Source organism: Anopheles merus, chromosome 3R (assembly GCF_017562075.2).
Source record: "Anopheles merus strain MAF chromosome 3R, AmerM5.1, whole genome shotgun sequence".
Classification (NCBI taxonomy): domain Eukaryota; kingdom Metazoa; phylum Arthropoda; class Insecta; order Diptera; family Culicidae; genus Anopheles; species Anopheles merus.
In genome coordinates, this window is record NC_054084.1 from 26,222,781 (window position 1) to 26,246,547 (window position 23,767).

A 23,767-nucleotide genomic window follows, 5' to 3' on the forward strand; every position below is an offset into this window, starting at 1 on the left:
CCTTTGAGGAAAAATGAAAAAAAGAAGATGTGAATCACCACACTCCATCTGTACGATATCAATGCGATGGAGCACACCCTAAAAAAGCACACAATCACCGCAGGACATTGGCGTGTCGGCGGCCGTCACCCGTTTGTGATGGTCTGGCAGCAGCAGCAGCCGTGGCAGAAGGATTCTTTCATCACGTGTCACTCGTGACAGACGGACTAAGGCAGACACAGAGTCAGAATCGTCCTTCCTTTTCCTTATCGCATGAGCAATCGGGATTGATGGTGTGCTTGATGTGGTGGGATGTAGAGATATGCCCCTTTAGGCCAGCAATATGATAAGAAAGTGACAAACCGGCCCGCCGGTTGAAGGCCGCTCTTTACGATTTGTTCTTTTGTCCGGAAGGAAATCATCGTAAGAGTGAAGGGGGGACGGCTTAGAATGACAGGATCAGAGTGGAAGGATTTGTGTGCCGGTGTGTGTGTGTGTGTGTGTGTGTGTGTGTGTGTGTGTGTGTGTGTGTGTGTGTGTGTTTGTGATAAGCAGCGTCTGACAGCTGCCACGGATCAAGTCCAAAGAATATCGATCTGGTCACGAGATATGGTGGGATATGTGGGGTGGTAGAGAGGGCGCAAGAAAAGCTGGAACTAATCTTTTCCTCATCTTTTCCGATTCCGTTTCCGATGTGATATGCGATTATGAAGGGTTTCCGTAGAAAAGGTTTTTTCTTTCTCGTTTTTTAACACCACTTCCACCAAAGTTTTGGAAAGTGTTCATGGACATAAAAGGAATCAAAAATCATACTTTATAAACTCAGAATTCAACAAAAAAAAATAGTTGAAAGTTACGGTTGAAATGTTAATATTATTTAACATATTTAAATTTTTAACTCAATTAAAGGTTTTTTTTTAAATGTGTTCATATGTTTACCATAAAACACTGTTAGTTTGAATATATTTAAGTAAGGATTGATTCAAGCATATTGAAAATCAGAGAAATTGATCAATTCATACGTGTTTACATTTTCAAATATTGTTTACACTATTTGTTACAAGTGTGTATGGTTTGAAAGACAAATTAAAGAAGAACTGTTCTTACCATCCTGTAATTTGTTGTATACCATCATCTCTCCGCAAAAAGAAGAATTAAAATAAAAAATTTCACAATATCCATTACTTCTCTACCTAATGTATGATTAAATCTATACGCATTTTAAATAACATTTTGTGAAAATAAACTTTTCCTTAAATTATTCAAATGAAATTCTTATAAGTTCTTTCCCTAAAATGGACAAAACAGATTTACTACAATAATGCAATCAGTTCTCTTATTTCATCTTCTAACGGAACCAAAAACAACCTTCACATGAGGCACATGAGTCCCTTCAAACCCGACCAAACAAAAAAGACCTTTTCCTCGAGCACGTTTTCAATTTACAACAATCCTTACCACACTGGCACACCCACACTGTTAAGCCTTCTATGTGAGTGTGTGTGTGTGTCTTCAACCAACAGGATTAGGCCGATCGTGCAAGTGTCTGTCCAGTGTTTTACTTCGCTTTTCCTTCGCCACGCCAAAGGATTTGTAGCCCTTTCCCCCGAACTCATCGTGTCCCAAAGTTTGGTCAGCGTTTGGTCTAGGTCAGTTCGGTTCTGCCCATGCAGATGGAGATTATGAATGCTGCATTCCTTTTTTTCTCTCTTAATCGTGAGCTCAATATTTTCCTTCCTGACAAAAAAGCCCAGAGGGTTAATGTATGTTTTAGCTCACACCCACACAGGAACAAATTTGCTTTGCTTCATTCTGTGGTGGAATCAATTTTCGATCCCATCGTGAACGGAGTCGAACGAAAAAGGGGCAAGAAAGCAATCATAGAAAGATTTTGCGACCCTTTTCATTGAAACCCTGTACGCATTCCAAACTAGTGTAAGTTATTCGTGTTACCACACGCCAGCCAGTATCTAACGTAAGTGAATTTTGTCGGAAGAATTTCGATAACATAATCATTTCCAACCGTTGGAAGGGTAGAATGAACCTCGACTGGAAAAAGCTTTTTAATTACATTTCTGTCCCTTAAAGTGAAGGCCAGTGGAGGGCTGTAAAATCGATGTGGAAAACATTTCCAAACGATTCAATTTTGACTCGACATTGTATGCATCGTTTCAATCCAGCCGTTGAGAGGAACACTCATTTCGAAGGGAAATTGAAAAAATTGCATACACAGATAAAAAGAGCCACGATGAAAAGAATTTTCCATTTCTGTTTCCCTTCGAATTCCACGAAATCCCGTCCAATGCGTGTAGCCAGCTGCAGCGTGGAAATATGAATAGCAAATAAAAAATCCTTAACCTTGGAAAAAACGGCAACTTTCCCGCTCTGTTAAAGCTGACCACCACGCTTTGGTACAGGGAAAATCAGGTTCCTTGTTACCAGCTAACAAGAGGCAGCAGTGTTCATTTAGTGTTCGTCCTGTTCTGTCTTCCCATCCGCTGTGGCTTACGTGGCCTGGAATTGATTAATAAAATGGAAATGAGCTGCTCCGCGCGAAACAACGTGCTTGCACAACTAACCAGCCAGCCAGACAACCGTCCGCGTGACATCCTGCATGTGTCCTGGTTGTGTCCCGTATCCCGAACCAGTACCTTCAAAACAGTAAGGGAAGATGCTACCATCCGTTAGTTCATTCGCCCCTCCGTAAGCCTGCTCATTTGAGACACCAACGCGCGCCTGCTTCGATCTCGATCCGATTTCGATGAAGTGAAGAAATGAAGCCAAATTTGCATAGGAATTCGATATGGAAATTAGACGTCGTGATGCGACACCATTCGATGCTGAGCAGAGAACCAGAGTACAATCCGGTTTTGGAAAATGCACTTTCCAGTGTGCGGTGTGTGTCATCGTAGGGCGTGGGAGGAAAACGACAAGCACGGTTTGGGCATCATTTTGTAGGCACCGATGTTCGAAGGGAAACGAAATGCTACAATGAGTGAACAATGATTGGAATAAAATGGCAGAAAGAAGTGTTCCGTGATTAGACGTGGTTGCTCTAAAGAGAGGCGTAAAATTGGTCAATCAGCTGTTGTCAAATGATGCCGGAAAGGTACGATGTGTTTTCTGGAAGAAATCCAAAATGAAGCTATTCGTTACGACGTGTTTCATATGAAGCATACAGCTGATTGGTAAGATTAAAATCCTTTCAATAACAAATTTAAAAAGCTTCAATTCAGAAGGATTAGGAAAATAAAAAGGAATTCATGCCTATGGTATTAATGAACTCAAATGGATTATTGTAGGAAGTGAATAAAGTATGAAACAAAAGAAGCTAAAAAGTCAACAGAAATTAGAACAAAACATTAGTTAGCATTGCATACATTCAGGCGTACTTATTTTCTGTGCTCTCTTTAAATTAATTTTCGAATCATTAATGAGCAATTTTATTGAGTCTTGATCGGTCTAAAATCATTGCTTCACTGATATTCATCAAATTTACAAGTAATTTTTTTTCGAAATTGGCTTATATCGAAAGGTTCTCATGTTCGCTTAAATGATTTTAAACCTCTAGAATTTAACACAGGTACTTAATTCTAGCACAAATTGTAGAAATTGGATCATCTGATTTAAGGCATTGATTTAGATGAATGATTCGATTCATACCCATGGTAATCAACTCTGTAATACAATGGGTGTAAAACTTCATATTCTAGCTCCCACAATACTGTAGCATAAACTATTCTCACTCCGAATAGAAAGCAAACGAAGCAACAGAGCACACTGCATTCCATTCATCGTACAACCAACACCACAATATACCTACTTATTTCGCTATCACCAGCAACCCTAAACAAACATCCATTATGCATTATGTAGCGGCAACACGCCAAACGCCAAACTAGCCCGTCTTCCCATTAATCGAAGTCACAGGCAAAACCCACCATCCGCCAGCACGTTCACAAATCATCGAGCAAAATCGGCCCCCGATTTGCGGCCGAGATGAAACCATTCATTTTAGCAGCAGTAGCAACAGCAGCTTTAAACTCAACTCCTACTGCCGCTCCCAAAGCGGGAAAGCGAAACCGAAAAGGGAGACGCCACCATCACCAGCGTCAATGATTTATGACGTATTTCAACACAAACATACACACACAACCGGCTGGGAGTTTCCTAACAACTTCAAGCTGCGCTTATCAAAAAAGCTTTTTGCTATCACCCGGACTGGGTCCATCGTTCCCTGACGACGGATCGAGAATCCGCCCTTTGGTCGGGGTGAAGCTCTCATCTCTCGAGGCGAAGATGAGAATCCTGGCTAATTGCAACTGGCACGCACGCATTTTAATCGCTTTAATCCACCAGCTTTACTACGTGCTGCTTCTGAATACCTTCCCATATGTGGTCGTGTGTGTGTGTGGATATGTGTGTGCGTGCATGCTAGAGATTATGGCATCAAAACCGGTGCCCAGCGGCAAGGACGCTTTATAACGACGATTCCGATACCGCCTCCTACATCACATGGAGTCTTTTGAATGGTGCAGCGACACGATGGTCCCGTCTCAAAAGGCGAGGTCCTCCCCAAACAATGGACCTCAAAAGACGGCCATCGGAGGGAGAGAGAGAGAGAGAGAGAGGACCGCAAGTGAAGGGAACAATTTATGATGTCATCCGTGATGGTGTGGTTCCCGTTGTGACAGCCGCCCGTGCTTGAATGGAGATATGAAGTCTTTAATTGCAACTACGCTGTTTGCAGTTCCAACGCGGTTTGTTTCCCCTTTCGGTGTCGGCAAGTGGCTTTGGGGCTGAGATTGAATATTGTCATAATAAAAAAGGCACTCAAAAAATGCACTCCACTGAAGGTGCAGTAAAGCCGCCGGCTTCCTGTGTTAAGGCTACGGCCTGACTGAGGCTTAGCACCGTCGGAAGCTGAACGATTGTGCGGAATGTGTTGCGTTGCCAAACGGGAACGCAAAACCAAACGCCAATATCGGTGGGCAAACGTTTGCAATCGCTGCCTGTCCACGTTCGCTAGCTGTGTGTTTATGAGAGTGGGATCCACTTGATGGGAGGTTGATTTATGACGCTGCAACCGACCCGGTGCCTATCATGGGCCGAGTGGTTTATACTTATGCTGCTGCTTCCAGGGCCATCGTTTAAGGGCGGCCTGCCATCTAAATACATTCCAGCGGGGCTGGACCCTATACGAATGGTGCAGAAATTAACATTCGAATACTGGCAAGCAAGACCTCTGCCAGTGCTCGTAAAGCAGTCAAGCAGCGAGGATTATTTTATTACTTTTCAGCTATCGATTAGCGCCCACGATCGAGAGTGGCATTCTTGGGGTTCCTATCGCAACGCGTTTCAAGTTGGAACTTAATTTCATTTCCACACGCACACCGCGCTTGCGATTGCGTTAATTATTTTTACCGCTCTTTGATTAGAGGGTTTCACGTTTTCCGAGCGCAAACGTGAAGATTACGCGCAGCGTACAATCGAACACTCTTGGCGGCTGTAAAAATGTCTATTTTAATGGGATATCTATGTTATCTGTGGCTGCATTCTTTGCTGGTAAAGGGGGATTTTTAACCCGCCTTTCTCTCACCATAAATTACGATAACTTTCCAATGATACCATCGGCTGGTGCCTTTTGTAGCAGATTTGATCTTAAACTTCGCATATGTTCCCTGTTTACGCGCTTGAAGTTTGCCCTCCAGGCGTTTGCCATTCCCTCGCTTTTGTGGAAACTGTGTGGAACGAAAACTTTACCATTTTACAAACTTTACCTCAATTCGGCTTCGGCCACGGTGGGAACAGCTGCAGGATTGCTCCTTTGTGCCGAATTTGCCTCCGGCAGCCGATATAGGCAATCGAAGATTGTGAGCTTCGGTGGAAAGCTTTTGGAAAACTTTGTTCTTTCAAGCAATGTGTTCTGGTTCATTCTTCTAGAACGACTAGTGGCTCGAGTTGCTCTGCTTAACTCAGGGCAAATGATGGTGATTCCACACACACACACGCGTGCTTCTGATGAAGATATTTTTTTGGAAATACATTTTATACGGTAATGGTACCCAAAAATTCTTCCCATCGAAAGTTTGGGTTTAAACACGGGTATCATTTCATTTTTCTTACTTTTATGGCTCCACAAAATAGGGAAAAAACACTACAAACCTTATCGTCTTGCCGTAACGTTCCAATTGGGCCTTTTTTTGTGCAACGTTGTGTGGATAACCCATCTCAGCTTGTGGATGATCGCACGGATCAGGTCGCTAATAAATCCCTCATTAAATTAAAAAGGGATATCTTCCACTGGCCGGAGCCGAGTGACCATCGGATTAAGGAACGTTCGGGAGGGATAAAAATTCCGAACACACAGCACACAAAGACGCCAATTGTTCGGTTCCTTCCGTTATTTGCACATTATTGGGCTTCCGGTGGTTGACGAGGGTTTTTTGCGAAGCGGTACAACGCTATGCAAAATCTTAATGAATTCACCGATGAATAATGGCCCTTTGGAATGATCACCGTCATGGTGGATGATTGTGTGCCTCCTGGGGTGGATAAATTGTTAAGCCTCGGTATGTGATAAGACCGTTTCCTTGTGTGTGGTTCCTTGAGAATGAATGCGAGCCCAATGTGCGAGGGATGATTTGTCTGCTTATGGCTGCTGCTGTAACATTGGTGACTCTTTCCTGCAAAAAAAAGAACAATGACACGTGTTGAATAAGGCTCATCTTCTTATGCTGTAAGCTGCTTTAGCTTTTACTTTAAAGCGGTATTTTGCCTTCTACTCAAAGACGTCATCACGATGCTATTCAACTCATTCAGTAAACTTGGGTCGAGTTTCATTTTTGAAATACTGTACGTAAAGTTGGTCCTGTTGCTTTGGAAGTTGTATTTACATACCTCAACGAATAGGAAGGTCCTATGCCTTAATCATCTGCTTTGATTGGGTATGTTGAATGAAAAAGACAGTTATAAAGATAGAAATATAAAAATGCTAGAAAGACTTCCTATCATTATTGAAACAAGCTACATGTTAAGGGAAAGAGTACTTTTAGAATTAATAGTTGGATAAAATATAACAAGGTCCATGCATTATTTCAAATTCTGGAAGAACTATTGAAGCGTTCAGCCATTGCATACGACACTTAAATGTCCTAAAAACCCTACAGTTATATAGACAATACATGGTGAGAATCATTATGAATTCGTAGTTTAAAGTCTGAAGGTTTCTCTAAGGTTTAAAGTCGTATGCTGACGAATTGAATTTAAAAAGAGGTAAACAAAACGCCACTAACGATGCTTGAATAAGGTACACCGCATTAAATCGTATTACAAATTCTGCCAAATCAACAACGCACCATCATTCTTTACGCAAACAGCTAACGTTTAGCGAAAGTTAGCCTCAGTTTGTACATCCAAACAGCTTCAGCATGCCCAAAACCACCAAAACACTCACGCTGCTCGCCATCTGTAATGCAATCAGATGAACTCGGACAAACTTCTACCCGCTTGTACGTATTGCAAACAAATGTACTTCACGCTTATCAGACACGTGAGGACGGAACTTACTTTTATCAAACGCCTTCACGTGACTGCTGCTATGCAACTAAGCCATGGGTTGCAAACGCCACTGTGAAACGGGATGCACTTCTAGGCAAACTCACCTCAACGCGGGTGACCGAGATCGGACGGAATGGTAATTTAAAACCCACACACACACACATTCACTTTCCATAGACCGTCATCAACGGGATGGTATGCACCAACGAGAGGACGAACTTGCACAGCGTAGATGCACAACACTGTGAGATTCAGGGCAAGACCTTCGTGCTATTTACCATAACGTACCCGGTCGAGATCTCCCCGATCTGCTTACGGAGCAGTATGTACTACCTGCTCCTTCAGGACAGAAGAAAGAACACGTTCTTACTGGTGTTTTCATCTAATTTTTCTCTCCCCCAAACACAGTCTCTCCTCGGGGCGTTCCAAACTCTGCTTTATTAATATTCATGCTTCCACCGACGCGTTTCGCTGTACATACGCTCACACACACAAATGAACTCACCGTAATGCTGTTGTCCTGCGTGGGCAAGCTAGGTTAGCTGGTCGCCTGTCTGTCTTTTTGGTGGCGCATATTAAGTTCCGCTAGGCGGCCTCCGTATCCTTGTGTCACGGGAGTGATGGGATCAAGTCAAACGAGAGCTGAATAAATCACTAGCAACATACATTACTTCAGCAGGCTGGACAAGGCACTGCAGGGCGAGTGGCCAAAATAACCGAAAGGTTAAGGGTCAAGCAGCTCTGACCCTTTTTTCTCGCAGCAAGGGTAGTAATGACTCCCTATGCAAAGGTTTGTAGTGTTGGTTGGAGCAAAAATGGGCACAACATAATAACCATAGTAGAAAGGATTCTTATACGTTACACTTGCTCATGAATATTGTGATATACGCTGTTGATGGTTGAATCTGAAACAAGTCATGTATGTGTGACATGCTGATGAATATAACAGAAATTTCATACCAGTATCATCATTAAAACTAATGAATATACTCTCATCTCACAAAAATATACAACTATGATATCGTATCTAAAATCTCGCGGACTGGAACAATTGTAGTAATTCTTCAAAGTGATTGGACACTCGTGAATAAGCTTTTGAGCACAAAAAAGCAAAAAATATAGAATTATACATCACATGAAATGCTCTTCGCCGAAACTTTACTTCATAACTCCCGGCTAGAACGAAACAAATGTTCATGCTTAAATCAAACCTTTGCCGCACGAAGAAATACACTTAAAATGTGACCATTGTTGTAGCTCGGCACATCGGAACTGTACTCTTGCCTCTTGACGTTCAGGAGAATGCGCCAAATGCTGGTTATTGCTCAACTCATACGGTACACAGTAGAAGGACAATCGTCCCACATCGTACTGAACGAACAGTGTCTTTGTAGAGCGATAATGCTAAGAAAGAAATCACTTGAAGCTCCAATGCAACAGCAACCCATATAAAAGAAACAAACAAAGATACGATGCATAGTGGTCGGAAAGCTTCCCAAATGTCTAAACCTGAATAAACCGAGTAGAGAAATTGTATTAAGGTATTTTTGCTCTATACATTGCATACATTCAGGCGTTGTTGCGAACGCGATTCACAAGAGAGGTAATTTTGGTGCTCTAACTTAATCAACTTATTATGATCTTGTTTTTCGCTTCTATATAGCAAATCAGTCACTTGGGTCGTTTCACCGTAAGTCTTTCTCTTGTCCTTACGATAACGCTTTTTCCAACTTCCAACAAGCTACGGTAGCTACACTGTGCAAAGAAATGCAATTATTTCACAGCAAAAAGACCACTGCACAGGCATGCACACCCGCCACAGTGTATGTGTGTTTGTGTTGGGTGGTACCATCTGGCCATAAACACAACAACTTGATGGTGATGATCATGAAAACTGCACCCCAACTTCTCGCCCACAGCTTGGGATTGCAACCGCTTCACCCCAAGGCGTTCGATGATGCGAATGCTGTACTTTCTCATACACAGACCGGCACGCGGAGTAACCAGAGACATGGAAACTTTTGCTCCCCATTGTCGGCTCCTCACAGCCATGCACTGGTAAGAACATTTCTTCCACTTCATCTTGATCGCTTGCCACGTGTTCAAGCGTTATAGTTCATGCTAAATTAAACCATCCTACCGTACGCTTTCCGTTCCTCCATCCAGCCAGAAAGCTACCAGATCAAAACAATCCCAATGGCATAATTAAGTACTGTTAGCTGTTTGGAGTTGTGGAAGTTGTGAAAGGTCGACCAAAGGAATGCTCGTTTGTAGCATAAATCAAGGTGCCGTATCCTAGCTGGCCGGGAAAGTAATCCTCTTTCCGAGGCGTGCTTTAAGTCACCGAGCAGCTGCCAAAATCGGTTCCCAATAATTGACTTGATTCGCTGCTGCTCAGCGGCCGATCAGTGTTTGCCGAAGATTAATTGCTTTATTTTCGCAGCCCTGGCAAGGCAGCGAAAGAGTAAAACTTTCTATTTGACGTTGACGTTGGCAGAAAACACGTTCCAAAATTGGACTGGAAAATGTTGTTTACATCGTGAAAGCATTACCGTCTTATTGTGCGCCTCGTGTCTGCGTGTCTGCGTGTGCTTAATCGCTTCAAGTAACCTAATCTTACTGTAAATAGATTTACAGGCCGGCTTGTGTTACCCCAACCAGTGCAAAAAGGGCAATTGTCAGCCACTTTTACTCTATATCATCGTCTCGATCGTCTCCAGCACGATGCTTTGTGTGTGCTTTTGTGTTCAAGGTTTTCATTGAACGATTGATGAACGGGGCTGGATTTCGATCGTCGCATTTTCGCCCTCTTCATTACTCAAATCGATCCAACCGTAAGCCATGGGGAAAATCCTTCCGATTACTATCCTCATTCTGAGTGTAGCTTTTGTTGAGCATTTTGCTAGAACGGTGCTCGGCCGCACCGTACCACTAGAGAAATTAACGTCATCGCTACGTTAACATTCCAGGTGATAGAAATGTAAGCTGCGGCAAGTCAAACCTTGGCAAAGTCTGTTGGAAGGTAAGTTTTGTTAAAATTATTGCATATTGTTAGGCATTTTTATTTTATTTTTACAATAACGCCTCAAAGTATGCAATTTGCATTGCACAAAAAATCTAATTTCTGAAGCGCGCAACGGAAATGATTTATTGGTCCCATTTTGGAGGATCGTTTGAAGAATGGACGCTTCCTACGGTTTGCTTTGGGCAGTGCATATCATAAGAAAAAGCAAATAACGATACAACAGGCCGTACACATGCTGTTTTTCCATATACAAGCAACAACTAATGGAAATGAAAGATACTGGCAGACTCATTCACCAAACAAAAATCCACTCCATTGATTCGGTGCGGTACCAGGGGTCGACAATCAGATTTATTATATGGTTGTGTAGTAGCTCCTTTCCATGGTGTCTGCATATATTTCAAGATATATAAATTGATTAACCATAAGGTAACCATAATACATTGTAAGGTTGCATCATTAAAATACACGATTTTCAAACAGTTTAAATCCATCTTTATACGAATATTTATGCACTTTTGCTCATACACCCGAACATATTATCTTCCCAACCACTGGAACTTCTCAACACGGTTGATTGCTTATTGATGGAGCTCTTAATTTTGTGCCCCTTTTTCTATCCTTTCTACTGACCCCTGGTGGCGCTGAGGCTGAGCTGAGCCGAATGCTTGCAATGAAGATACCAAACAATCTGGCAAGGGCTGTAAGAAGCAAAAAAACGAAAACGCTTCCCTTTAGTGGAAGTGATTCCGATCAATCTTGTCTGATTTGTTCACACATTTTTTCGGTCGTTTCGATGTTTGCCCTCTTTGATGGTCGTGGCCGTTTGTTTATTGCTTTTCTTTCTTTTCTGATCTCTTTTTCTCTCTCACTCTGCAGATTTATTTCATCCTTTCATCAACGAAAATGGCGCGAGAGTTTTCTATTCTGTCTAGATGATTCTGGGGCGCAGTTGTGTGCTTGCCTTCGATTTCTGCCCACCCATAAAAAAGGGTAAGCTTTTCATAAATCTGTGTCATAGCGAGCGCTTATACCAAAGCACCAGGGCCATTGTGGCCGCTCTCGCTCAAGGGCACCGTGGAACATGTTGACGGATTCGCTTTTTGCTCGCCCGCCCAATGGGAAGCAGTTTTTATGATGAGCGGTTTGATTCCCCTTTCGGTGAGACAAAAGGGTTTCCTCCTTTATCGGGACGATTTCAGCGCGATATAGTGCGACATTTATTCGCCACCGCGAATGTCGTCTGCAGTGATAAGCTCCTCGTTCGCTCGAGAAAGCAAAAAAAAAAACACACACACACACACAATGAATTTCACAAGACAGACAGTGGAGGATATAGTTCTTTTTTTATTCTTTGGGTTTCTTTGCCCAGCGAAAAACAAGAGGTAAAAGAAACGGCGGCCCCAAAAACATGACCACCGAACGAAAATTCACAACGAGTATTATCTACAACCAGCCGGCCTGTGACCGGGGCGCGCACGTCCTGTTTGATCAAAGTTTTCGCGTTAAACGAGGCGTAAAATATTTGACGAGCAAAGGGAAGCCGAAAAATCATCTCCCCAACCATTGTCTTGCTTTTCTTTTCCCTACTTTGTGGGTGAAAAAAAACGTGGCGCTCTGTTCAAGGATTGCATTCTCGTAGATTCGAATTAATATATATACACACACAAAAAAACGCACGACCACACAATGCAATTTGAGCCACACGAAGCGAACCTGCCTTGTCTATTCTACGGTGAATAAACTCAACCCCCGCCCATAGCTAGATAAAAGCCCACCAAGGGTCCCCTCAACCCAAAGTGACCTGATCGTTCGTGGCCATTGTCGCGCCTGAGTGGGTTGGTGAAAAGTTTGTCGTTTCGCCAAACTGTGCCACGAGTGGTTGGTGGATTTTTCATCAAACTTCACGCTCAGCGGTGCAGTAGGAGTGATGAGCGAAGAGAGAAGAAAAACGCAAAAATTTTCGTCATTCTGCTTACGGTATCTGATGAACTCAAATCATCCCACCTCGGTTGAATGGTGAATAGGCGCGCTGGTAGACAGTGGGACAATTTATGGTTTAAAAACTCCTTGCGACTGCAAGTTTATTGTCCTGTTTATCGCGACAATCTTTGATGAAGCGTGCGTAAAGTGGGAAAGCAAAGAGAAAAATACCACTCTAATGCAGGTTGTAGTAGCACAAAAGGATAACCAATTTATAAACATAAAAATTTAGAATCTAATTTGAAGTTACCCATTTCCATTACTCTGTTTATTGTAACAACATCAAAACCATTGTACATAATGCATAGGCAAAGCTTCCAACAAATGAAGCATGTTTGAATGTTTAAAAAATGTGTAAACACAAAAACCAAAATGAGAGCATTCAACCATCATAGGAAAACGTGGTTTGAGATGTTCTATTTCCTTTATATTCCTTTTTTACTTCAAGTGCAAAACTTCTTCTTCTTCTTCTTTCGGCTCAACTACCGATGTCGGTCAAGGACTGCCTGTACCACTTGTTGGGTGGCATTCAGTGGCCTTTGGAATAACCCCCCCCCCCCCCTCCATTGCAGGATAGTCAGGCCTACGTATGGCGGCACGGTCTATTTGAGGCTTGAACCTCTGACGGGCATGTTGTTAAGTCGTAAGATTTGACGACTGTACCGCGAGACGGGCTGTTCACGAGACCGGAGTGCAAAACACATTTTCTCCTTTATGTATGTAGCGCTTCAAGCGGCAAGTATTGGAAGTAAAATTCAACCTAGTTACTCCTTATCGCTACTAGATGTCGCTACAACTCAACGAAACATATTTACCCCTGATGGAAACTATCCCGCATTACAACCGTAGGTGCAAAAACCGTTTATGTAATTTTGGATTTTTGTATGTTTTTTTATTTGTTGCTATTTTTCCCTAATGCATAACTGATGAAATGAATGATTATAAAAGATAGTTGGCAACAAAGAAATATTAAATGCCTAATAAAACCAATATAGAGAAATCACTATGTAATGAATGATTTCAAAATGACAGTTTTTGGAAAACAGCTTTAGTTGTTAAATTCGAATTTTGAATTTAAATATTTCAAGGCTTTTATATGTAAAACAAAAGTCATACTACACATTCTTCAGTATGGTAAATGCATGCAGTATATTTCAAATAAATTATATGAATATGAAGAATGATAAATACTAAGTGGTTTGCTCAATTTGCATTATATTTTAATTAACTTGACACATTGCTTATTACCAGTGCCAGTGTGCCAGTCTGGTCAATGTCATAATAAAATCTGACTGAAACAAAATCCATATCAGCGTCACGTACTCAATTGTGATAGTCAGAGGTGATACTCAGAACGGTTGGTGTGACTAATATATGCTCATGACATGTTTGCGACCATCGCTTGGTCAGTCGCTTGATCATCGCTTGCTGTGATCAGTTTTGCAAAATGTCACTGACACAGTCATGACAAATTCCGGCTGAAACAAAATCATCTCAGCGTCACGAGCTATACTGTAATGATCAGAGGCAAGCCTCATACAGTTGGTGCGACCATCACATGCTTGGTGACATTGTGTGCAACCAACTCGTGTTCAATCACTTGGTCGCGACATTTTCAGTCGATGAGTGTTGATGACTGAAACAGTGGCATTTGGCAGCACTGTTCACAGCCAGAAAAAAATCACGATTATGCTTGCGCAGGCATTAAGTTAAGCTTGTCAGTCAGAGTATCGCGTTGGACTCCATAATTCACATGTCGTGTTCTGCATGTCATGACGCACTTTTATTGACTATCAGCAATGAGCATCAAGCTGCCACGGATATGTTCATTGTTTTCGCTACCACGGATATGTTCATCCTTAATCTCGTGATACTCATGTCATTTTTCAGCACTGCTTATTACGCCTGATAGCTGAGATAATATTCTTAAATTTTACAATGCACCATATTCGACCTAATCATAAACCGTACAGCATGATCTTTAAGCTATTCTGCTACTTTTATTGGAAGATGATGGAGGTGCCTGGTTCCTGACAATAGTGACATTTAACGTTTTATTTTGACATTTGCTGCACAGTCTAGGACCCTTCGCATTGAATAATAGATAGAGAAGAACTTTACCAAGTAGTATTTAAATTTTTTTTTGAAAACTTTATTGAGCCTTTACAACGTTTAGTAAATAAAGACAAACATTAGCATACTGACACGATTAAAATAGCAAACCATAACTGGTTTAAGTGATTTAAAAACATCGACAAAAACATTACTTTACGATGCTCAAAATACCATCGTTTAATATTAATTATGTATTCAAACGATTCAAATAGTCAACAATTATTTAAAGCAACTGTGATTTATTTGCCAAACAATCGATGACATTTAATGAAAGACCAGACCAACTTATCCTTAACAAAGAGATATAGAATATTTCTTATTTTATTACATCCATTTTAAAAGCACACAACATTAATATATTTTTATTAAGAACTATTAATTAAAAACTATTAGTACTACCAAATTATTCTTATGGTGTTCACCATGTATGAACCAGATACAAGAATAACATGTAATAAAAATGTTGTTCTTATTTATAATTTTTTCATTCACAATTGATCACTTCTGTTTTATTTTTTAGAAATCCTATTATGCTTTTTTTCTTTAAAAAAAACCCTCAAAATTTGCCCTTTTATGTCACACCAATTGGAGTTTATGCTCCCACATTGGCTTTTGCTATGTTGCTATGCACTCGACATCCAAATAATAAGGAACTCCAGTAGCGGCCGTGAACAACAAACCGTTGCCATGGAAATCCTACAAATACCAAAACGACAACAAACTGTCAAAACATTCCAGCCCATGTCAGTGCGTGTTCGCTGCAGCCAGCTGAAGAAGCAATAAAATCAGTAAAATCGCGCGAAAAAGAAACGAAACAGAAAAAAAAAAACGAGATTTTGAGCGAACCCCAAGAAGATAACAGTGTTTAACTTGTGCCTCACAATTATTGTGCATTTCTTCAAGCCAAACCTTCAAACCACACTATAATCAAGGGCAGCACACGCTGCAGCAGCATGGGGCTGAGTTAGAGAGACTCCAGAGACCCCGTCCTCAAGAACAAGAAGAAACCTCACCAAAGGCACAAACGATAATCGTTCTACAAATTCCGTTCTACAAACATTCCAACAAACCCGCGTGGGGATAGTGAGAGCGCGGAAGGGAACAAGACAGCATCCCCGGATGGAACCGTGCCGAGGGACTCTGTTTTCTATACAAAGTATACCAATTTTAAAGCAATCCCGATATCCTTTATCCACGTAGCAATTCGTGCAATCAAAACCATCCCAAATAGACGGTCATCATCATTCGCGGTCGGGGAAATTCGGACAGGATCGTTAGGTTTCCGCCCACTGACAACGGGGAGGAAGAAAAACACAAAACTGAATTACAAGAGAAAAAACCAAGAAGCTACAGACATCGCAGCCAACCAGCAAGACAAAAGCAAAATTGCTTCGAAATTTCATGCCCACAAAACAACCAACTCGCGACGGTTTACGAAACGAAACGGAAGCACAAGCACAAGACAGCTTCAGAAGCAAGGGAGGAAGGCCACGTTGAAGAGCAACGGTGAAGAGGGAAGACAGGCAACACAACGACGAAGCAGAAAGCACGAGAGCAAATTATATAATGGACAATTTCTTCGCTGCCATATCATTATTCCGTCGACGGAAATATGACGAGTGCATCGAGGTGTGCAACGGCCTGCTGCAACAGAATGCCCTTCATCAAGGTCCTTGGGAGCTGAAAATGAGATCTATGACCCAGCGTGTGTACATCGACGATATCGAGGCGGACGATGATGTGGCGGGTAAGTTTAGGGAGTTGAGGAAGGGAAGGAAGGGGATCGGTGGGCCATTTATTTTCGGAAACGTTTGCGCTCGTTTCGTGAATGGCATGGGGTGCAGAAGGTGGAGATGGGTGGATGCGGGAGAGGGGAAGAGGAAGCAACAAGAGCTCAGGACACTTGATCGAAACGTACTGGTCGGCTCTTGCAGCTTCCTTCCAAACCTATGCATTACTCTCGCGCACAATCGCAAACCCAGGTGACATTTTTGTAAAAGTGGGCTCAAAGGCTTTAAGTGGCCTTTTTTGGTAACATAAGTTTGTTTGTAAAATTAACATTTGAGTCCTTTCCGTTTTAAGTTCGTAGGCTGAAATTTCAGCATGTCAGCTGTTTGCATTGTATAGCAGTTTTCGAGCAGCAATCTAAATAGGTATAATATACAGGTGGACTTATCCCAAGGTGTATGAATTTAGAAGTCTGATTTTTATTGCTTCTGTTTCTGAATGAAGATTTTAAGAGTGTTTTGAGTATTCATCAAGCCTCCAGAAAGCTTGTTTGAACAAAAATTTTCACCCATCCTGTCAAAAAGAGATATTCAAATTTGGTTATAAAAAACATGCTATGAGACCACCCGGACTACATACACTTTGATTCTCGATTCCACCACCTGATCTCTTTAATTCACCTTGGGATAAATGTTAACACCACCTTTTTTTGCCATTTTTCGAGCAAGTACTCAAATCTAATTCTAGCTTTGAGGCTAGAATAATCTAGACTGAAAATTGCAGGCTAGTTTTTGTGTGGTTTTGTATGGAGTGTTACATGATTTCAGTCTCCAACTGTCAAACTCCATACAAAAAACTAACTAGAATCGTGAAGGGCCCCATTGTCAGGAATAAATGCAAAAAAATGATAACATAGCATTATAAAGATTAATTTGTTTAAAAAAAATCTTTTTTAAATTCTCATTACTAAAAATGAGGGCTTTTAAATGTTTTTTTACAGTTGGCGGCTGAAATCATGTCAACACAGCCTAGAAAACCGACACACAGAATTAGCCTCAGTATTTCAGCCTTGTTTATTTCAGTCTAAAAAATATGCCCTTTCCGTTTTAAGTTCGTAGGCTGAAGTATCTGCCTGTCAGCTATTTGCATTGTATAGCAGTTTTCGAGCAGATATCAAAGTGGGTGTAATATACAGGTGAGCTTATCCCAAAGTGTCTGTTTAGAAGTCTGATTTTTTATCGTTTTTGCTTCTGAATCAAGACTTTAAGAATGTGTTATGTATTCGTCAAGCGATCAGAAAGCCTGTTTGAGCAAAAGCTTTCACCGATCCTGTCAAAAAAGACATTTTATTTGGTTATAAAAAACATGCTGAGACCACCTGGATTACATACACTTTAATTCTAGAATCCACCACCTGATCTCTTAAATGCACCTTGGGATAAATGAAAGCCCGAAAATCGTAGGCTAGTTATGCGTATGAATTTGCATAAAGTATTTACATGATTTCAGCCTCCAACCGTCAAACTCCATAAAAAAATCGTAAAGGGTCCCTATATTAAACAATCTTGCGATTATCTTTTACATTACAGCTGTTTAAAATCTGGTTTATTTCTTATCGGTTCATAATAAGGGCTATATAACTCAACCACCTGTTGATTCGATATCAAATTTCGACATTTTGAAATACTCGCTCAGTTAGTCCCTATTGCAACGCAAAACATGCCTTAGTAAGGCCTTAATAACACTGTATACGCTTCTCGCTATCACCTGGGTATTACATTTTTTTACTGTGTGCAAAACTTTACCAAAAAACATATACACACAAGAGAATCCCAAAAGGAAGACCAAAAACCACACTCAAGCCCGAAATCTTTCACACTCACCTTTCCCGTTGCTGGGAGGCCTCCGACGTCCCCGGGTGTGGTATTTCGATGCCCCCCAGGGATCTTTACATGGACGACCTCACGCGTCCCTTTTCCTCGTGTTCCAGAGAGAGAATATTTCTATCCCTTTTCTGCTTCCTGTGCACGTTTTTCTGTGCCGTCCTTGCTTCCTTCCTTCTTTTTTGTTGCATTCTTTCTTTCTCGATCAGTTTGCCCGGGTTTTTTATGTTAAGGGTTAGTTTTCTGTTCATTTTCTGGCCCTTCACCGGTACGAGCGGTAGGGAGTGTGGAGCACCCCGTACCGCAACCGCACGCTGCACTTTATTTATGCACATGCACATCCTTTATCTTGATTATTATTATACATATTTTTTGGTGCTTCTCATTTTTGTTACGCGAACCAGTTCACCAAAAGAGACTCAGAAAGAGGATGACAGAAGCGCATAGAGAGAGAAAAAGAAAGAGAGATACGGAGAGAGACTTTCCTTGCACTTTTTTCTCCCCCTTCCCTGGCTTCAAGGCTGTATGTCTCGCATTTGCCTATACAAGCTTGGCACACATATGTTGTTACTTCCCTTTCTTTGCTGTTGTGTATTGTTTGCATGCTATCTGTGAAGCTTTTTTCTGTGCATTCCCTCTTTTCGTTCTTCTTCACCTTACCCATATTCTTTCGTAGTCGCTACCGTGCCAGCAGAGATGCTGGAAAGTGAGGAGCTAATTTTCTACTGCACCTCGCGTCAACGCGTTCTTCTTCGCTGCAACCAACATTGCTAAACATCCTCAAAGGTAACCAACGACCATGCCTACAACATCCTTTTCCTTCCTCGTTCAACCAACACACACACACACACGCACAAAATATTTAAAAAAATAAACAAGAAACTCATAAAAACCTTCCACCCTTTTCTGCAGGCAGCTCTGGCCAACAGATGTGGTCAGCAGCAAACGACACAAGCGCTGCTGCACAGTAGCAATCTCATTCTACCCCGAAATGTTGTATTTTTCTTTTCATCATACCCCACATTACAAGCTCCCAGCCCTCCCCCCGTCACATCCACCCTACATCACACTTTTTTTTGTTGCTACTGGCTTGTTTTTCGTTTTGTTCTTCCTCGGCAATCTGCCATCGCGCCCCAAAACAACCAAAAAGAGGCAACTCAAACCCTCAGAAGGAATCTTCCTCCGTGGCCATGGCTTGACCGAGCGAGCTTACAGTGCGTTTCGTTCCAAAGCTTTTTTTTTTTTGTGAGGCCACGCCGGTGCAGGAATGCAGGCCGTTCCTTCTGTTTTTGCTCGTCTCCTTTCCTCACCTTTTCCTCCTACTCCTTGGTCCCTTGGTGCGTTTGTGGAAGTGTGGGGTTTTGGAATTTTTCAATTCCAGAAGTCAATTCAAAACCCTTTTCGGGTGCCCCAGGGTACGGGAGGGGGGAGGAGGAGCTGCTCTCGCCCACTCACTCACTCTCTCATCTCTCTGTCGCTCTCTTTTGTCCATCAAGGAATGTTGTTGCTGTTGTTGGCAGATTTGCAATTCGTTTCCAAGTCATTTCCATAATCTTTAAAATTACCAACCGAAGATGCCACCGGCTTATTTCGCTTGTTCGTGGGGATTTTGTTGTTGTTGTTCTTGTTGTTGGTGCAATGGTAGGGGTGTACGCTTTTCCATGCTAAGTAGGGCAATGAGTTTTATTGCTTTTAATGTGTTTTTTACAAGTTATGTTAGGTATACTGAATGTTTTACGAGATGTTTTTGTTTCATTTGCTGTTGATTCTGCCCTCAGAATTATTACACTTATTTAATTACTTCTATCTTGAGAGTGATTAAAAGGCCAAAGTCCACATATCATATCTGTCTCCCACAAAGGGTTTTGAAAAAATATTTCAATTTCTACACAATTGTAGAGGAAACAGCATTTTTTGTAGAATAAACTTCAACTCTGGGCAGGTCTGGTGGTACAGTTGTCAACTCGTACGACGTCACAACATGCCCGTCATGGGTTCAAGTCCCGAATAGACCGTGTCCCCATACGTAGGACTGACTATCCTGCTATGGTAACAATAAGTCACTGAAAGCCAAGCTCACTTCACTAGTGAGTACAGACAGGCCTTCACCGATATCGGCTGTTGTGCCAAAGAAAAAAAACTTCAAATCTACTTTTCTGGTTATGATTATCTTGAAATTGCATGATGAATGCCACGATCTTACACTGCTCATATCATGGTTGTGAAAAATCTAAGTGATTTCAAATGCTTAGAAAGGAGAATAGAAAGGATATGACAAATTGAAATGAAGCTCAACTTAAAACGATTAGTAAAACTATCGCTACTAAATAACATCCATTAACATGATAACGTACGCAATCAATTTTAACTGCTTTGGACCTCTCCGATATGTCTTGATTTGTTCCCTTAACGACGTCTTCACGGTAGAGGATATTCTGGACACGCAGACGATCGCTACGGCACCCCGTCCCGGTACCTCGATCAGGACAGCGATGGCCAAACCAGCAACCTCCGCCAACGCCGCCACAGCGAGCCGCCCGCGTACCGGAACTGGTCGACCAATTACGGGCATTGTAATCAAATTCAAATGAACATAACCTCTTCCCAGAGTATTCATTCACTTCTCATTTTATTCTCTAAACACTTTATAGTCACGTCCCGGGACACTCTCACTGCAACGGCCCGCCTCAACGCTCGGCAACAAGACGGCCCTTAAAACAGGGTCCCGCACCGCTGCCGGAACTACAGCCGGTGGTTCCGCCCGCAACCTGCGCCTCGGATCGGCCTCCATGTTTGCGGTCGGCGATCCGACCGGACCACTGTTTCACATCTCCCGGCTGCATCCGGACAAGTACGCGGAACGAGATGCGCTCTCCAAGCCACTGTTCCAGTACCTGTACTACCACGAGGGCGACATCCGCAAGGCGATGGCACTGTGTGATGCCGTCCTGGCACGGCGCCGAACGGCCGACCTGCTCACCGATGCCAGCAGTGGTTGGTGGTGGAATGCGCAGAAGGCTCGCTGCCTGATCGCCATTGGAAGTCCGCGCGAGGCAGAGCCGTACCTACGCGCGGCCCTGCAAGATCTGCACCATCCGGATGTGGTGCTGCTGCTGGCACGGATCTACGTCAAGATCGATCAACCGACGGCCGCGCTGGAGGTGTGCAAGCAGGGGCTGGAGAAGCAACCGAACGAGATAGCGCTGCTAACGCAACAGGCACGCATACTGGAGCTGGTTGGCAATCTGGCGACGTCGGTGCGCCGATACAGACAGATCTCGGCGCTCGATCCGATGAACACCGAGGCGCTGGCGTGCATCGCTGTGAGCTACTTCTATGCCAATCAGCCCGAAACGGCTCTGCTGTACTACCGGCGCATCCTGTCGATGGGAGGACATAGTGCGGAGCTGTACTGTAACATTGGGCTGTGCTGTCTGTACGGTGGGCAGCTGGATTTGGTGTTTCCCTGTTTCCAGCGCGCTCTCAGGATGGCGACGACGAGCGAGCTGCGGGCGGACGTGTACTACAACTTGAGCTTTGTCGCGCTGGTAAGAGCATTCGAAGTTATTTTTTAAGGTCTTGCACAGCCATACCTGTTATATCTGTCTGATATTGGCGCTGAAATTCCAAAAGGAATTAGTACTTCATGTTGAAGCATTCTATTCTTATATTCTTGTAGAGTTAAAAAAAGGAGACTTCTCCAAAGTTGTAGGTGATACAACTTTATTTACAACTTCCCTATGATTCCACAACATCGCAAGATATACGGAGGCTGTCTAAGAACTCCCTATTATACTCAATAACATGTGTATTCAAAATCAGGTTTCGATGCACGGAAAGGAATACTCTGCTCTTTCTACTAGAGTTATACCATCCTCCATCTTCTTGAAGCTAATCAAGAGAAGTTAATAACGCGATCCTACGCATACCATTCTCAAGATATCGCGTAATGAGACATTCCATAATCGCATTAGTTATCAGCATCATTAAATACCTTCCTGTCGCTAATGGATTCTCGGTCGCACTGTTCTTGTGTTTCTCCCGCATTCCTGCCTAGACGACCGGCGACATCCATCTGGCCCGCCGTTGCCTTCGCCTCTGCATCGCCGCTAACGGATCCCACGCATCGGCGCTGAACAACATGGCCGTTCTCGTGGCCCGCCAGAAGCAGTATCAAAAGGCCAAATCTTACCTGCAGGCTGCCCGCACCGCACACCCCACCAGTGACGAGATTGAACACAATCTGAAATTTATCGAAAATTTCCAATAAACTGAATTCGAGGGTATGCAAACAACATCAACGACAACAACCACAACAAAAACGGCAAGAGAAATCCTAATAACAACGCTGGACACGCTACCATGCAGCCGAGACTGAATAGATAAATATCGCCTCTCAACACGCAACACGCCGTCACACACAGACACAAGCGGGCGGTATGGCACTTGGGAGATGTTGCTTGTTTTTTTTTTTCGGAAAGAAATTTATGCGCCAAATTTCATCACCTATGTTGCAGGCGCGTGCGCTCGATCAACTCGAGGCCTACTTTCCGGCCAGCCCTCACCCAAAAGGATGTACCGTCCGATCCGGCTGCGTTTGCGCCCAGTTCCCCGGCTCCCACAAAAACAGGAAGACAGATGCATATAAATTCAAGCCTTATTTTTAGACATTCTTTCTTCAGCCTGGTGGAGCCGGTTTTTTCCCCCGTGCTCATTATATTTGTTTCCTTTCCTGTTTGTTTGTGGCGATCGTGCGCGAAATGTTAATCTTCCTCTAGCAGCGTGGTATGCCGATAGTTTACGATCGGAAAGAGGATCAGGGAGGATCATGGCGTGGCACCAAACACACCAAAAAGCGCTAGCACAGCAAACGCAGCGGGAAGGATTTAAATTTGTTCTTTCTTCTCCACCAGCCACGGCACGTAGGCTTTAATCAACGCTTTCAAACGTCGCACGGTGTGTTTGCTAATGCTGTGTCCCGGGTGATTTGCCAAATCATTAGTCGCGCTCGGGAACGGGGGATCGAGCGCTTTTGGTGGGTTCACCTAATGGATGTCAGGAAAATTATGTGATCGGTCTTAAAATGGGTTGACAAAAGTGTTAGACATGCGAAACCAGAGGAAAAGAATAAAGCGAAGAGAAGAAAGAAACGCATTTCGGAAAGGAATTAATCGTGCCGATCCGGTAATGAGGATATTTCTAATAATTCATTAAAAAGGTCATAGACTACGGACCTCACTACAAGCAAACGTGGTACAATATAGCAACCTTTATCCCGTTTTTTTAATCACTGATCGAAATCGAAAAAATAAATATGATCCTGTGGCACGCCACACTGAAATACTGACGATTTACCACCAGCACACCACTCAACCGCACCTTTGCCATTAGGGAATGAAGGCGAAATAACTCATCAACGTCTTGAAACTTCATCGAAACGACAGTTCAGCAAACGATCGAACCATTCGATCGTATGTACCACAGGCCCGATTGC

General features: G+C 42.8%; 1 protein-coding gene across 1 annotated transcript; it reads left to right on the forward strand.

Annotated features, from left to right (window-relative positions):
- Positions 1-15,411: 15,411 nt before the first annotated feature.
- On the forward strand, positions 15,412-23,446 carry LOC121596585 (tetratricopeptide repeat protein 8). Its single transcript, XM_041921648.1, has 4 exons — positions 15,412-16,409; positions 20,701-20,846; positions 20,925-21,821; positions 22,331-23,446. Exons 1-4 carry the CDS (start codon positions 16,229-16,231, stop codon positions 22,541-22,543), a joined length of 1,437 nt encoding a protein of 478 aa, XP_041777582.1. The 5' UTR covers positions 15,412-16,228; the 3' UTR covers positions 22,544-23,446.
- Positions 23,447-23,767: the final 321 nt, after the last annotated feature.

Bases quoted from the DNA above. Each gene is read 5' to 3' on its own strand.
- LOC121596585 (XM_041921648.1), top strand. From the start codon at position 16,229: ATGGACAATTTCTTCGCTGCCATATCATTATTCCGTCGACGGAAATAT. The intron at 16,410-20,700 runs GTAAGTTTAGGG...TCTTCACGGTAG, and splicing joins GGCGGACGATGATGTGGCGG to AGGATATTCTGGACACGCAG. The intron at 21,822-22,330 runs GTAAGAGCATTC...ATTCCTGCCTAG, and splicing joins ACTTGAGCTTTGTCGCGCTG to ACGACCGGCGACATCCATCT.